General features: G+C 42.6%; 1 protein-coding gene across 4 annotated transcripts in view; it reads right to left on the bottom strand.

The window, feature by feature from the left end:
• kalrna (kalirin RhoGEF kinase a) overlaps positions 1-17,223 on the bottom strand; it is a 196,654-nt gene that overhangs the window by 57,422 nt on the left and 122,009 nt on the right. For all 4 annotated transcript variants that reach the window (XM_054787409.1, XM_054787412.1, XM_054787413.1 and 1 more), the window contains 2 exons: positions 3,338-3,416; positions 925-1,092 (listed from right to left, as the gene is read on the bottom strand). In XM_054787409.1, coding sequence (XP_054643384.1) covers positions 925-1,092; positions 3,338-3,416 — 247 coding nt within the window. The remainder of the gene's footprint in view (positions 1-924; positions 1,093-3,337; positions 3,417-17,223) is intronic.

Genomic DNA, 17,223 nt, shown 5'->3' with positions numbered 1-17,223 from the left:
GAAATGCTACATTTCGCCAATAAAACACCACATTTATTCCCTAAAAGACTACATTGAGATGGAAAAATTGTATTCTTTGCCACTTAAGGGCAATATTTGTCCAGAAAAATTGATGATAACAAAGTTGTCTTTGGTTGCTAAATTGACATTTTTTAACATAAAGGCCATATTTGACCATAAAAATGCAATAGTTGACAACAAAAAAGTGATATTGTGGCATATTTATTCAACGAAGTAGTAGTGCCCATGGAAATGCTGCATTTTTGCCAACAAAACACCGAATGTATTCCCTAAAAGATTATGTTGGGATGTGAAAATTGTACGCTTTGCCACTCAAGTGCAATGGTTGTCCATAAAAATGCAATAAGCTGATAACAAAGTTGTATTCAGTCATTCAGTTTAGATACTTTCTATCAAATGGCATATTGGACCATAAAAGTGCAATATTTGTCCATCAAAATGCAGTTGCTCGCAACAAAAAAGTTACTGTGGCACAAAAATAATATATTTATTCAAGAAAGCAGTAGTTTGACCCATAGCAATGCCATACTTTGTCAATAAAAAGACCATATTTGGTTCCAAAACGACTAAAATGGGTTGTAAAAATGTTGTTTTGGACAAAAATGCTACATTTGTTCATAAAAATGACATATGCCCAAGAAAAGGGTCGTTTCCCCATAGGAATGCAGTATTTTGTCAAAAAGAAGCAAAACTAGAATGTGGGAAAAAAATGCTATGGCATATTCTGCATGAACAGGGTAGTTTTGGATGTAAATACACAGAAAGGCTCTAAGCGGACCACAAAAATCATGAAATATAATGTCTTCCCTCGTCTGAAATGTTGACTCATGGACTGGATCAGCAGGGATCAGAGCAAACATGACAAACATCAAACATTGTGTTGTTATTGATGATTCTTCCTACCTTTCCCCGAGCTGAAGAAGCAGTCCATCTCCACACTGGAGCGCGAGTGCGACACGCACAGTGCTGAGCTCGGCACCAGACCCTCCTGTGGTGGGCTGCGCTCGGTGGTCCGGACCAGACACCAGCCGGGCCGCTCGCTAGGCCTCTCCAGCAGCTCTACTGTCTGGCCTGCAAAACGAGCAGCCATTACACAAGACAAATGGCACATATGACCACGTATCTGTAATATTTGTCCATAAAAATGCAATTGTTTAGAACAAAATGTTTGATTTTGTCGCTAAAATGATATCATTTAAACCATAAATGCCATATTTGACCACAAATCTGTAATAATTGTCCATATAAGGAAATAGTTGGGAACAAAATGCTATATTTTGCTACAAAAATGATATATTTTGTATCATAAATGGCATATTTGACCACAAATTTAAAATATTTGTCTGCAAAAATGCAATAGTTGGAAATAAAATGTTACATTTTGTTGCGACAATTATATACTTTTATAGCATAAATGGCATACTTGACCACAAATATGAAATATTTTAGGGCAAAAATGCAATAGTCGGGAACAAAATGTTATATTTTGTCACTAAAATGATAAATGTTATAGCATGCAGTAAAATGGTATACTTGACCACAAATATGAAATATTTGTCTGCAACAATGTTACATTTGACTAAAAATCTGTAATATTTGTTGATAAAAATGTTACACTTGGGCACAAAATGTTATATTTTGTCTCTAAAAATGATGTAGTTGAAGGACCGTCAAAGCATGCTTGGGGATGATGATGTACTCTTTCACATATTTGAACACTGTAAGAATGACACTTTTTATTTTAAGATTCATGTCTACATCAAACGGAAACTTTGAATCGAATCGTTTGTACACTGTATGGAATCGTGTCGAATCCTTCTGTTTTTAAAATATAGTGCTTCCCTCGGCTAACGTCCACCCCCAGTTTGCATGTTTTTTGGTTAACTACCAAAATTGTTGCCGCGGCTTGAGTTCGCACGCTTGTTTAGCGTTCAAAATATCATTGATATTTAGTTTAACACGTGTTTTTTTTTTGTTTTTTTTACATGTCAGCAAATTGTGGTTGCAGCAGAATGTGTTTATTTTGTGTTACTTGGCTAACTGATGTTTTTTGTCCTCGACAAAACTAGGAAAAAAGTGATGTTAAGTGATGTTCAAGTGATGTTAAGTGTTCACTTGTCCATTCGTTTGTCATTTGTGCATCCTTTTCTGTATGTGAAACTAGAATTATTGTCGATAAAATGTGTTTCGTGTTAACATTTTTGGGTGTCTGGAAGGGATGAATTGGATTTCCATCCTTTTCTATGGGGAAATTTGCTTTGGTTAGAGCCTGTTATGTTTTGAGTCGGACCTTCTGGGGCAGACCAAGGCACCACTGTATATCGTTGGTGAATCATGTCTTAATACTTTCAAGACCTCAAATCCCACTGACACATCTTCCAATGAGGAAGCAGTGACTGGGGACTCCCACAGTGGGCTCTCCTATCCCTGGGGCTGAGGTTGCCAAAAAGCTCGTCGGTGGCAGGGTCCAAGGGGTGGATGACATCTGCCCAGAGTTCCTTAAGGCCCTGGATGCTGTGATGCTGTCTTCTTTGACAACACCGCAGCATCGCGTGGACCACAGGGGCGGGGCCTCTGGATTGGCAGACCAGGGTGTTGGTCCCCCCTTTTTAGGAAGGGGGAACAGAGGATGTGTTCCAACTATTGTGGAATCACACTCCTCAGCCTCCCTGGTAAGGTTTATTCAGGGGTTCTGGAGAGGAGGATCCGCCGGATAGTTCAATTTAGTTCAATCAACAGCACGAGGCGCAGCCATGACGTTGAGGGTGCTGTTGGTGCCGCATCTGCAGTGATGCAGACTTTGCATCGGTCTGTTGTGGTGAAGAGGGAGCTGAGCTGAAAGGTAAAGCTCTCAATTTACCGGTTCATCTACAGTACGTTCCTACCCTCACATATGGTCATGAGCTTTGGGTAGTGACTGAAGGGACAAGATGGTGGGTACAAGCGGCCGAAATGAGGGTTTTTTAGGGTGGCTGGGCTCTCCCGAAGCACTGTCATCTGGGAGGACCTGGGAGGATCTGAACAAAGTGGCCGGGGAGAGGAAGTCTGGGCTTCCCTGCTTAGGCTTCTGGCCCCGTGACCCGACCTCGGATAAGCGGCAGAAGATGGATAGATGGATCTTAACTCATATATCTAGATGCATATCGAATCGTCATTTGCATTAAAGCCACACACACACACACAAAAACGACGTCTTACTACAAAGTACTTTTAAACAGCATCAACTTTAACACGATTCCGATACACGATTGCGGCACCTGTGAGGCTTGTTGGCAAACATGGGAAAGGGTGACGGGGTGGACAGATGGACACTTACCGGTGCTTACTGAAATCTCGCTGCTGCATCCCGCTGTGAAGTCCTGCAGGACCACGGTCAACTCGCAACCACCAGAGAGCTGCCGACACACACAAAAAAAAGGGCGGTTAGCTTCTGCCATCAGATTGGGTGAAATGTTGCACGAACCCAACACATCCAGCAGATGGCGCCACACTGCTTTCCAGCATTGGATTTTTTTTTTCTTCTTTATTGTTCTTCATACTCAGAATCATGTTTGTGCCTTTTCCAGACAAGACTTGCTTCAGCTTACTCATTGGCCGATTGAGTAAGTAGTTAGAGCACCACCCGCTGCAGTGTTTCAAACGCCTTTCCGTGGGTTGTGAAAGCCTGCCGGCGTGCGTGCGGACTCAAGCGTCACCTGAGCGCAGCCCCGAGTTATGATTAGCAACGTTTACACAGCAAGATGTCTTGGGCGGTCACGTGACGCCTCATCTTTGGCATGCTGCCGGCAGCGATCAGACATCCTGCCCTCACCCAAACTACCTGCTCTCTCTTTCCAAAAGGGTCAAATTGTGCAAGTGTGTGGGCTTAAGGTCGCCGGGCAACAGCGGGCCAGGTTACTACACAGCTGACGGGGGTTACTTTATACCCAACCATCGCCCATCATGCAGGTGTTTTCACGCTTTCTGCATGACTGAAGCTGTGAAAGTCTTCCACCCTATCAAAAGGACAACAACAAAAAGAAACAGATGGACCCACGCCCCACGCCCCCAAAAAAGACAAGGCTTAGCCTCAAAAATTATATCTTTTGTCAAAAAAGTAAAACATATTTATTCACTACAACCAATGTATTATGCCAAAAAAATAGATGTCATGATTTTAGTGTTCAACAATTGTGTTATTTTTAGATTGAATTTTTAGATTCAGGAATTACATTAAATAAAAAGGATCTCAGGTCATGATTTCACCAATCCATAAATATGTCATGATTTTAGTAAATATTAACATTTCTGTTTTACATATTTATTATAAATGTTTGTTTTTTTTTAACTACCGTAAAAAAGCTACCGTAAATGTTGTAATTAAAAGTGGGGCATTTATTCAGCTAAAGGGTGTTAGTTGCAAGCAGGTGATGATGATTTCCCAAAAATCTATGCTCAGGGGTCAATCCTAGGACCAAAACTGTTCAATCTATAAACGACATCTGTAAAGTCCTGAAGGACCTAAAGCAAGTATTATTTGCAGACGATGCAACCGTATTCTGTAAAAAAAAAAAAAAAAAAAAAAAAGAAAAAAAAAATCACAGGTGAGATAACTATACTGTTCTAAAAAGATGGTTTGATAAAAACAGACTATCGCAACACTAAAGTAATGCTATTTGGTAATTGCAGAAAGGAAGTGTAAGAAAAAATACAAATTGATGGTGTAGACATTGACAGGATGAACGATTCCTCGGGGTTATAATGGACGAGAAGATGAAGTGGAAATCTCACATTAAAAATGTACAACATAAAGTGACAAGACCAAAAAGCACTGCTGTTCACTGATATGACCACATCTAACTTATTGTACAGAGGAAGAAGACACCTGAACCACAGGTTCAACTATGATTGAAACAAAAGAGACAATATTGCGAGGGACGACTGTATATTGCGCAACACAACCAATATTGTAATAGCGGGAAAGGAACACACTGCAGTCAGCCTTCATAGCGCCGATGCAGTCGACTTTCACACCAAGAGCTGAGTAGTAAAGCGCATGTAGAGCTAGATAAAAGGTGCTGGGATACGACAGACATCTTGTGCAGCGAATACACCATCAGGAGGTTTTCGGCACCCGGCACTGATTGCAGACCTCGGGGGTCATTCGCTTCTGTAGACCCTGCACTCGGTGACCACAGGAGACATGTTGGTAATTGGTGTGGTTTATGCTACCTTTTAAACAAGGAAACGGTCGCGTTTCCTGCGCGAGTGCAACACTTTGCTGTGAAAACACCATCAGGTCACAATTGCAGCACATACGCTGGTCTGACAATGTCATATTGTGGAGACGTGATTCCCAACCAGACAGGAGTCCAGATATGTGGCACCTAGGCCTGTCACCATAATCGATAAATCGATTATTCAAAGGATCTTTCAGGCTGGATGACAAGAGCGTTCGCTCTGCAGCCGGATGAACCCTCCTGTCGTCTCCTCCCCTCACAAGGGAGCGGGGCTACCTTCTGCAGTAGCTTTGTGAGGCAGCATCCGCCAACATGAATGACAGCACAAAAGCGGTTTCTCAGGCGAATGCCACAGCCAATATTTCGGTTTTAAACAGTATGAACACCGACAGTTTTCTCAACTGGGAGAAAAAATAAAAAATAAAATACTGGAGGTGCCTCAGGCAGCGGAGCCTTCGTTCCGACAGTCAACGCTTATTGAGGCGTTTGGTCGGCAAAGTAAATTTCAACAAAACAGTGCAAAATGGTCCGCGCTCACAAATTGTCACATCAAACATACATACAGGCAACTTCTGTGTCAAGCTAATGTGGCTCAGACAGGTACCATCGAGTACCATCTAGTGGTTCAAATGTGAATTACAACAACAACAAAAAAATGTGTTCATAACATCAATTATCAACGATAATTTGTAGCACAATTATCGACCAGCAACGTTTGTCATCGTGACAGGCCTCGTTGCACCAAGAGACGCAGCTGCAGCAGTTGTCGTATCACGCCAGGTTTGGAGCTAAGGCCAAGCCATGGTCCAGGGAAACACCAGAGCCGGCGCTCATTAGCAGCTGTGAGCGCGAGCTGCCGTTTGTCATGTCAGCGTCACCAAATGTGGAGGTGTGATTCACAACGAGACACTTTAAATATTGTGGGTCGCCAGAATATTTTGATCATCAACACCTTTCACTCTCTGTCCCAATACTTTTGACCAGACTAGCATTCTTTTTTTTTTTGAAGAAGAAGAACATTTAGCATCATGCCTGATCAAACACTGGGGTTCGCTGTGCGCTGGTCGGCATTCATCGTAACTGATCACATGACAGTCAGGAAGCAGGAAGTGCACGCTTGTGAGGGTCATGTGCTCGGCGGCGTCATCCAACAGTGAACAATGACATGATTGATGTTGATGTGTTCGCAAGCTACTGTACTGCAGCGCGGCTACGTCGTGACAGGACGAATAATCTAAAGGTCAAAGGTTGTTTTCTTGCTTCCTTTCCTTCACGCACGCGCCCTCCCCATGAGCTCCTTACGACACACGGGAGGGGGATTTCCAAAATCTGGGCATCAGCAGCGCCAAGTGTGACCGACGTCTTTTTCCACTACTCACAGCAGGCGGTGATAGCCCCCGCCGTTACCACACAGACGCCAACGCCTCTGCTGTCAGTGGGTCATGTGACCAGATGTGCTCCACATGTCTGCACCCCGCAAGCATCGACTTGCTGCTGACACAGCGAGTCTTTCACTGCCCCACCACGCGAGGAAGAATACGTGTTTGCGGCCAAGTTAGCGTAGCCACCGCAACCAATCACGTTGAAGCATGTGATCCGCAATTTTTTTTTTTTCCGGCATACTCCCTTTACTGCCTCATTACTGTGTTGAAAATGGGCCTGTTTGTTATCGACCTGACTTTTGTGTTTACTTCAATGGATTTGCTATATTTTTTTAATATTCCATTTAATATTACACAGAATTTTAGTTCTTTTTGATCGAGAATAGTTCTTCAGTATTTGCTTTCATTTGATTTTTACTTTTGTTAGGTCATGTTTTTTGCTATGCTAAATTAAATAGATGCAATCATTTTTTTAAATTTCATTAGTTTAAAATTTGGAATGTAATATCTATTAAATTATTGTGTTATTTATTGTGCATGTTTTTTTATGTCATAGATTTTTTACGAATGCATCCTTATGTTTTTGCTTTGCTAAATTAATATTTTTTTTACTAACAAATTTGATTTCATTGATTTCAGTTGTACTCGTGTTAGCACGTTTTGCTAATTGAAAGAGATTGTTTTTTTTCCTTCACCTTGAAATTTTAAGTGTGGTAGTTATATTTTAGTTCATTTATTATTTTACGGATTTGATTTAGACTTTTGTTAGCTCGTGTGTTTTGTTTTGGTAACTTAAATTTATTTGATCTTTTATTTTATTTTACTTAATCTACCTCGAATGTTAATATTTATTAGATTCTTATATTTTTATTGTGTATTATTTATTTCATTAATTTTATGCTGATGCTAGCTCATGTTTTTCTGCCAACTTCAATTTCTTTTTTACTTAAAACTTTGTTTATTTTATTGCTTTGTTTTTTTGTTTAACTCATGTTAGCTGATCTCTTCGCTAACTTGAATTGATTTGATCTTTTTCACTGCAACTTCAAATTTGAAGTGTAATATTCACTAAAAAAAAAAAAAAAAAAAAAACAAACTCTGTCCTAAATGACACTTTTCGGTTAGGGCTTAAAAAGGTAAAGTAAATTTAAAAGTTAAATTAAACAAAAACTTTTCCCACGACACGAGACATATTTAGTCACAAAAAGGTTGTTTTTGGTGGTCGATGGACTACATTTTAACATCCAAACGTGTATTAAGGAATAAACAAGGCAAAAAATTCAGTGATATTTTGCCTTTAATGAAAAAAAAAAACAAGATATTGCACTGCTTTGTGCCACAAACGGCAACGGGTGTTAGGTTATGTTTGTTGCTATGCCAACAGCAGCTGGTGGAGTGGCGTAGATATGACATTGTCTGTCTGAAGCAGCAACGCTGATTAAAAAAAATAAATAAATAAAAAGAAACCGGCAAGAGGAAAAACAAAGAAGCCAATGCGACACGACGTGTCAACCTCAGCCTTGCCCCCAAACTGCATGCATGGAAAAATGTAAAAAAAATAAGTAAATAAAACCAGCGTGATGGAAATTGGCTGCTTTTGCTGCTGCAGGGAAAAAAATTTAAAAAGCAGGCTTTGGAAACCACAGCGAGGCAACTGTGCTTTGTCGATACAAAGCTGTGTGTATATATATATATATATATATATATATATATATATATACACACACATATATACACACACACACACACACATATATATACTGTATATATATATATATATATACAGTCAAACTTGTCTATAGCGTCCACTAGAGGGAGTCTGCAAAAGTGGCCGCTATAGACAGGTTGGTGTCCAGTTTGAATGTTGATCAGTAGAGGAAAAAAAAAAGAAAAAAAAGGGGAAAAATAATAATAATAATGTTGACCAGTAGAGGGCACTGCGGACTGCGGATAAAAGTTGTACAGCACTACTATTATTATTATTATTATTATTATTACTACTACTGTTATCATGGTTCATGGTTTTAATCCTGAACATGCATGAGTCAAACAGTAGCACATCACATAGTACAATTCACAATTTTGCATGTTCAAAAAGGAGTAGGAAGAAGCAAAGCTTATTTAATCCTACCCCTCATCAGTTTCACATCAGTTGCAATACATTTATTCACCTCTTATTCTTCCAAGTGTACTTTGTAGGTCTACATGACAATGTAGTGCAATCATAGCCAAGGTTTTTACTGACTAAAAGGAAGCTAGAGGCTTAATAATAACTGATAGAATATATCCACGACCCACAGAACAAAGCTGTGCTCGTAATGTCTTACGCTTGTTTTTAATATTTTACTTTTTATACGGCAGAGTGTCATTACAGCTTTAGTTCATCAGGAAGTGATGGGAAGTGACGGTGGGCGTCAGTATTTACAGTATGTGTGTTTATGTTGGCGTGGATGTAAAGTCCTGCAGTGTTCTCCGCTGTTAATAAAGCCATTAAAGTGCATCGGCGACGTGAGTCTCTCCTTCCCCACAACAAGCAGCATTACAGTATTGACCAGTGCACACCAGGAAATAAACGGTGTCATTTCTTACAGGCATTGGCTGGACAGCTATGTAGTGGGGCTTGTTTAACCTTTGCCTTGTGGGCAAGCAGGAAGGAGAGACGATGCTGAGAGATGTGTGTGTGTTCTGAGCTGCTGTCTGGTGGCCGCGTTCAGTAAATAAAGTTGGCAGAAGCAACAGGAGAAGTTTCCTTCTTTGCTTCGGAGCTGAATAACACTGACAAGTTAACAGACTAGTAGCGAACGGAAAAGAAGACGGCTTTGTTTGTGTCGAATACAGAAGATGAGGACTTTGATGGATTTGTGGATGAGGATTGATGAAAAATAACGTGAGTACATTCTAAAATACTTCAATTAAGTACAACCGAACTCAGTTTTGCTCCCGCTGCCGCATGCATGCTGGCGTATGTTTTTTTTTTTTTATTGTAGCGTCGCTGGGAGCACGTCCTGTTCCCAGCCTACTTTGCGGTAATGTTTTGGTGCAAATGCTCTTAAAGTTACATGTTTGACCAGGAAATAGCAAGCTCAACAGAAGACGGCTTTTTATGTGGAACAACTGACAGTTTGTGTGGATCTTGTGAATGATTGTGACTGAGCTAGGACTCAGTAATTAAAGTCTACACACGACGGCTTCATTGATTGAAAAACCAAACTTTGTCGTGCATGAAGCTTCTACTTGAGTTGGTAATTTGGCCGCTATATGCGGTCAGATATTGACCAAGGGAGACAAAATGGGTGGCCGCTGGCCGCGTTGGACAGGTGACTGCTATACACAGGGTCTATAACATGTAAATTTGCTGCGGGGGATTTTTCAGTGGCTGCTATAGGCAGGTGTCCGTTCTATAAAGGTGGCCGCTAAGACAGGTTTGACTGTATATACACACATACACACACACACACACATATACATACATACGATATTTAATTACGTTTGGCTGTCTAACAGGAGAATCAGTTTAAATCCACCGTACGTGTTATTTTTCAATAAGCAGAGTCAAAAGTTGTAGTGAAAAATGAAAAGATGCAACTTTGCCACTTTGATGTTTTGTAAAGCAACACATGTACAGTAGATAAGCTAAGAACTTACTGCATAATAATATCACCTTTCCCCAACCTAATTTTCCAAAAATTACCTTTTGTTTTGTGTGCTTAATATGTTAATATATTTTTTTCCTTGAATATTTCAACTCTATGCTATGCTTTGAGTGTTTTCTCGTCAAATTGCAACTTTTTTTTTCTTGTTATACAACTTTTTTCTCTTCACTCATTCAACACCAAAAGACGCATTTGTACGTTTTTATAATCCCCAACGCCCGATCCCAAAGACGTACTTGAATGTCTCATGTTTTGTTGTGCAAGAGGCAAAAAGAGGTGATGACGCAATCGCACACTAATGGATGTCATTTTTTGAGCAGTTTTAAGCCATAAAAACGGCCACATGGTGGCAGAAGTGCATTTGTGACATTTTGAATGGGGGAAAAAACACACATGACGCAAGGTGGAAGTAGAAGCGCATGGAGGAGTGTAGCATAGTGAAATTTTCAGTTCAGTTCCAAATGTGAAAATACTAACTAGTTCATGGTGTTATTTATAATTTAGTTTTTATTTTGATGTGGTATAGTTGTTTAGATGTTTAGTTGTTTAGATATTTGAGCGGTCACAAAAGCAAAAAAAAAAGATTTGGGTCAAAGTAAAAGTTATGCTTGAAATGTATTATTCCATTCCATTTTCCTCCGCTTATCCGGATCTGGGTCGCGGGGGCAGATGTCAGTAGGGATGCCCAGCCTTCCCGGTCCCCGGCCACCTCCTCCAGCTCCACCAGGAGGACACCAAGGCGTTCCCAGGCCAGCTCTGAGACATAATCCCTCCAACGTGTCCTAGGTCTGCCCCAGGGCCTTCTCCCTGCTGGGCATGCCCGAAACACCTCACCAGGTAGGCGTCTGGGAGGCATCCGGACTCGATGCCCGAGAGACCTCAACTGGCTCCTCTCCATGTGAAGGAGCAGCAGCTCTACTCTGAGCTCCTCCCGGGAGCAATCCCCGACGAGCAATCCACCCTTTTCTCAGAAGTTCATCTCAGAAGCTTCAGTCAGATGCAAACCGTCCCAGTAAACGCTGCAGGTCACAGCCCGATGAGGCCATCAGGACCACATCGTCTGCAAAAAGCAGAGACGAGATCCTAAGGCCCCCGAACTGGACTCCCTCGACACCTTGGCTGCGCCTAGAAATTCTGTCCATGAAAATTATGAACAGAATCGGTGACAAAGGGCAGCCTTGGCGGAGGCCAACGTTCACCGGAAACAGGCTTGACTTACTGCTGGCAATACAAACAAGGCTCCTGCTCCGGTTGTACCAGGACTGAATGGAATATAGTAGCGCGCCACCAATCCCATACTCCCGGAGCACCTCCCACATACACCGCAAGGGACACGGTCGAATGCCTTTTAATGTCCACAAATTACATGTACTGTAGACCGGCTGGGCAAACTTCCAGGTACCCTCCAGTACCCTTGCAAGGGTGTAAAGCTGGTCCAGAGATCCGCGACCAGGACGAAAACCACATTGCACCTCCTGTAGCCGAGGTTCGATTAACGGTCGTACCCTTCTGTCCAGCACCCTGGAATAGACTTTCCCAGGGAGGCTGAGGAGTGTGGTCCCCCTCTAATTGGAACACACCCTCCGGTCACCCTTCTTGAAAAGGGGGTCCACCAACCCAGAGGTACTGTTCCCGACTTCCACGCAATGTTGAAGAGACGTGTCAGCCAAGACAGTCCCTCAACATCCACAGCCTTGAGGAATTCAGGGTGAAACTCGTCCACTCCCGAAGCTTTGCCACAGGGGAGCGTTTTAACTACCACAGTTACCTCAGCCACGGTGATGGAACTGTCCGCGTTTGTGTCCTCAGACTCTGCTTCCTCTATGGAAGGTATGTCAGTGGGATTGAGAAGGGCCTCAAAGTATTCCTTCCACCGTTCGACTATATCCTCAGTCGAGGTCAGCAGGCCCCCGTCCACACTGTAAACAATGTGGACCGGGCACTGCTTCCCCTTTCTGACACGCCGGACTATTTGCCAGAACCTCTTCGAGGCCGACCGAAAATCATGCTCCATAGCCTCACCGAACTCCTCCCACAGCTGAATTTTTGCCTTAACCACTGCCGCTTGGCCTGCCGGTACCTATCAGCTGCTTCAGGAGTCCCGCAAGCCATCCATGCGCGATAGGACTCCTTCAGCTTGACGGCAGCCCTAACCTCTGGTGTCCACCATCGGGTTCGGGGCTTACCGCCACGACAGGCACCGACCACCTTTCGGCCGCAACTCAGATCGGCTGCCTCAGCAATGGAGGCACGGAATAGAGCCCATTTGGACTCAATGTCCTCGTCCTCCCCCGGGATGCAGGCGAAGCTCTGCCGGAGGTGAGAGCTGAAGACTCGACGAACAGGAGACTCTGCCAAACGTTCCCAGCACACCCTCACTCCACGTTTGGGTTTCCCGGGTCTGTCCGGCATCCTCCCCCGCCATCTAATCCAACTCATCACCAGGTGGTGATCAGTTGACAGCTCAGCCCCTCTCTTCACCCGCGTGTCCAGAACATGCAGACGCAGGTCTGATGATACGACTACGAAGTCGATCATAGACCTGCGGCCTAGGGTGTCCTGGTGCCATGTGCACATCCTTATGTTCGAACATGGTGTTTGTGGTGGACAAACTGTGGTTCGCACAGAAGTCCAACAACATCACACCGCACGGCTTCAGACCGGGGAGGCCATTCCTCCCAATCACTCCCCTACAGGTCACACTGTCATTGCCCACATGGGTGTTGAAGTCTCCCAGCAAAACGACGGAGTCACCAGTTGGGGTGCTCTCCAGTTCCCCTCTGATGGACTCCAAGAAGGCTGGGATCTCTGAACTGCCGTTCAGCACGTACGCGCAAACGACTGTCAGGACCCTTTCCAAAACCCGAAGGCGTAGGGAAATGACCCTCTCGTTAGCTGGGGATGACTCCAACACAGAGGCGCCGAGCCGGAGGGCTATTAATAAGCCCACACCAGCTCGCTGCCTCTCCCCTGCAGCAACTCCACAGAGTAGAACAAGATCCAGCCCCTCTCGAGGAGTTTGGATCCAGAACACAAACTGTGGGTTGAGGCAAGTCCAACTATATCTAGTTGGAATGTCTCAACCTCTCTCACAAGTTCGGGCTCCTTCCCTGCCAGAGGAGTGACATTCTATGTCCCAAGAACCAGATTTGGCCGCCGAAGACCAGGTCGCCTAGGCGCCTGCCCTCGGCCACCACCCAAAGCACAATGCACCGGACCCTTATGCTTGCCCCAGCAGGTGGTGGGTCTACGGGGAGGAGATCCCGTGTGGCTTGTTCGGGCTGAGCCCGTCCGGGCCCCACGTGTGAGAGCCCGACCACCAGGCGCTCGCCTGCGAGGCCCTCCCCCAGGCCTGGCTCCATGGTGAGGCCCCGGTATCCGGTGTCCGGGCGAGGTGCGGTCCCTCCTCAAGTTTGTTCATAAAGGTCTTCTGAATCACTCTTGGTCTGGCCCGTCACCCAGGACCTGTTTGCCTTGGGATTACCCTACCAGGGGCACATAGCCCCAGACAACATAGCTCCTAGGATCACTCGGGCACACAAACCCCTCCACCATGGTAAGTTGGTGATTCACGGAGGAGTGGAATGTATGTTTTTAAAAAAAGATGGTTTTCTCCCCTTTTTTTAGTAAGGAACTGATATTTTCCCTGAAACTTACCTATGTTCTACTGCTGATTACTAAAGAACAGAAAAAGGTAACTTTTTTTTCTGATGAAAGACAGGAATCTAATCTTTCTTTTGGTAGGTTCCATCTTTATATAGCCATAAAACACCATAAACTGTGTGCCTTGAAAGATCAGTCCAAATCGTCTGAAATGGCTGAAGGTGTTTGTTTTAACAAATGTAAAAATAAGGATTGTGGATGATGGGCAACATTCCCAAAATAAAGAAATATAAAATTCCTTCAATATTTTGACTTTATTCCTGTGAAAATAGCTTGTTCTTCATTTCATTTCAAACTTTATTCTTGAACATTGTCTTCCCATAATATTAAACACTTTGTTCCCATAACATTATGACTTTATTCTGGGCATGCCCGATATTGGCTTATTTGCCAGTATTGTCCAACTTTGAATTTCCGATATCAACCAATACCAATACCGATATGTCCAACATTACATATCTCCTGTCATGGGAGGACTTGACTTATTACCTTCTGTCTTATTATTTATTATGTGTATTGCATTACAAATCTGTGTATGTATGTCGTGGAATTAACACCGCCACCACAAGTGGCTGCCTTTCAAGCAGCTCCGTTTGTTTATTCATCACATTTTCATGTGCCGTGTTCGATGAGAGCAACCGTCCGGCATCGGCATGATTCCCCATCTGCCCATTGACATCGAGGCGGCAGCGCCAAGGCTAAGATGAAAGTCAAACAGCCAGCAAGGAAGTGGAGTCTCAAGCCTTCGGTACCTTCTACTAACATGGAAAATGTTACTACCGAGCAAGATCCACGAGCTGGCGAGAACGTCAAGATCTTCCAATTTGTGTTTGACTGAATGGCTAAGAGCTAGCATCCCAGTGGCTAATGCGAGGAGCTAGCTGACTAGCCGCTAGCCAGGAACACAGGAGGCTGTGGAAAGCGTAAAGGAGGTGGGCGGCACGGTATGTCAACAAGCTGTGGTGGCGTCCTAGCCATGGGAATATTAAAATGTCCGTCTCTACAATATTTTTTTAATATTCGTTTTCTTTATCGGGAAAAAATCCCAGAGCGATGTTTGCCGATATCACATTTTTATGCAATATCGGGCCGAGATTATTGGACATCCCTACTTTTGTTGCATATTTGAACGTTTCTACAGATATGGTGTTATATTTTGAGATATTATGACGTCATTCTTGTAAACGCATGACATTTTGTGGTTATATTACAACATTGTTCTCTTAAGAATTTGACTTAATTCTTGTAAAATTACTGCCAATTTTTCCATTTTCGCTGTTGCTTTTTTTTTTGTTTGGTTTTTTGGGCCACAAAAAAATGACATCCCTGGTTTAGACACAGATGGTCATTCAGCAGCATGGCTGAGTGTCTCCAAACCTTTGACTGGATATCCTTATTTCATAGCAGCAGAACATGCAAAAACAATATATGACTTTTTTTTAGCATACCTTTGCAATAGTGTAAATGGTATTTATTAGGGGTGCCTGATAATCATCAGACCATTCATTATATTAATGATTATATTGTGGAACAAAAGGTTTCAGAATGCGCGACCAAAGTGGTTAATCTTGCATTGTCACACTTCCGATTCGCTGACAGCTAACTACGGAGCCCCCACGTGGCTATGTGAAGCTTCAGAACACACTTCGGGTCATAGCTTGCCTCCACACAGCAAAAATGGGGTGGAAAGGCATCATTTAATTTCCATCTTCAGCATTTGTGCATCCCTTACTGCACAGTTGTAGAGGTATGAAGAGATACTGTAACTATAGGAACCAGCTCTCAGTTCCGTGATGGTTATTAGGCTCGTCTTTTGAAAATAAAACGTTCGGTCCGAGCGAGTGTTGCCGGAAACACATCTCTGAGTACTGGTACTTGAAAGGAAATACACTGATTAGCCATACATGCGACGCTATCACTTATGTGCACTGCCTGTCCTGGAAGTAAACACTCATATCAAACTCAGCCGATGTGCTGCTCTTAATTTCAGCGTTCAACGCAAACATCCGCTCTTAATGGAAACCGTTTTAAAACCTTTTTTTAAAGTTTTAATAAAATCTGTCTTTTCTTTTTCTTTAAAGTTTTCCAATTTTTATTATTTTTAACGTATCATTTTTTTCCCCTCCATGCCCCCTCGGGGGCGCCATACTAACAAATCTTACGACCGAGTATTAGGGCCACATTGGAAAAAACAAAAATAATATGACTTTGTCGTGATTTGACTTTCTTTTTTTTCGCGTAAAATGTACTATTTTATTCTTTGAAATGTACGACTTATTTTATGGTAAATGTGCATTTAGGAAAATTATGACAACAAATGTTGTAAATTTACAATAAAAAGTTGTAAATGTACAAGAAGTCAAATTTAGAAGAAAAAAGGGTAGTACATTTACGAGAATAGAGTTGTAAATTTGAGAATAAAGTCGTAAATTTGAGGAAAAAAGTTGTGACATTACAAGAAAAGTCAAATTTACAATATTGCTACAATAAAATACATTACGACTAACATGTAACTTATTTATTCTCCTAAATTTACAACTATTTTCGTAAATGTAAATTTACCATAAATTCGTAAATTTCTGACAAAAAGTTGTATTTTACAAGAAAAAAAGTCGTAAATTTATGAGAATAAAGTCGTAACATTTATGTAACATTTACGACTGTAACATAAGGTTACAAGTTTGTTCTCATAACTTTACGACTTTTCTTGCAAATGTACGACTTCGTTCTCGTAAATTTATGACTTAGCGACGTAGTATTAGAGCTAGCCCTAATACTCTGTCGCACAAATGCATTTACGCACGGATGTAAGAAAAAGAGAGAGAAATAAAATGCATTAAAAAAAACGTACGTGTGCATCTTGATGCTGACTTTTGTATTTTGAAGGGGATCGCGCTGGCCAGGCACGTCTTCTATTTACAGTATGAAAAAGCCATGAAGACAAAGCTAACAGTTTAGCCCAATACTTGACATGTTTTTGTTTTGTTTTTTTATGTTAAAAATCAAACAAAATGAAAAAGCGTGGTTCGCTTGGTGACGCCAGCTTGTAACACGTCCATGCGACGGGAATCGAACCCCAACGTGAAAAAAAAGAAAAAAGACTGTGGATGCTCGGGTTTCATCGTCTGGCCGCGGCGGCTAATGGCTTGTTTCCTGTCTGTCCGCCTGTCCTGCCAGGCACACACGCACACACACACACACACACACACGCCCTGTTTAACCATTAATGTACCCCCTCTCTCTCACACACACACACACACACACACACACACATACACACACACA

Source organism: Dunckerocampus dactyliophorus, chromosome 9 (genome assembly GCF_027744805.1).
Source record: "Dunckerocampus dactyliophorus isolate RoL2022-P2 chromosome 9, RoL_Ddac_1.1, whole genome shotgun sequence".
Lineage (NCBI taxonomy): Eukaryota > Metazoa > Chordata > Actinopteri > Syngnathiformes > Syngnathidae > Dunckerocampus > Dunckerocampus dactyliophorus.
The sequence above is the reverse complement of the archived record's forward strand: the minus strand, read 5'-3'. Positions and strand labels throughout refer to the sequence as shown.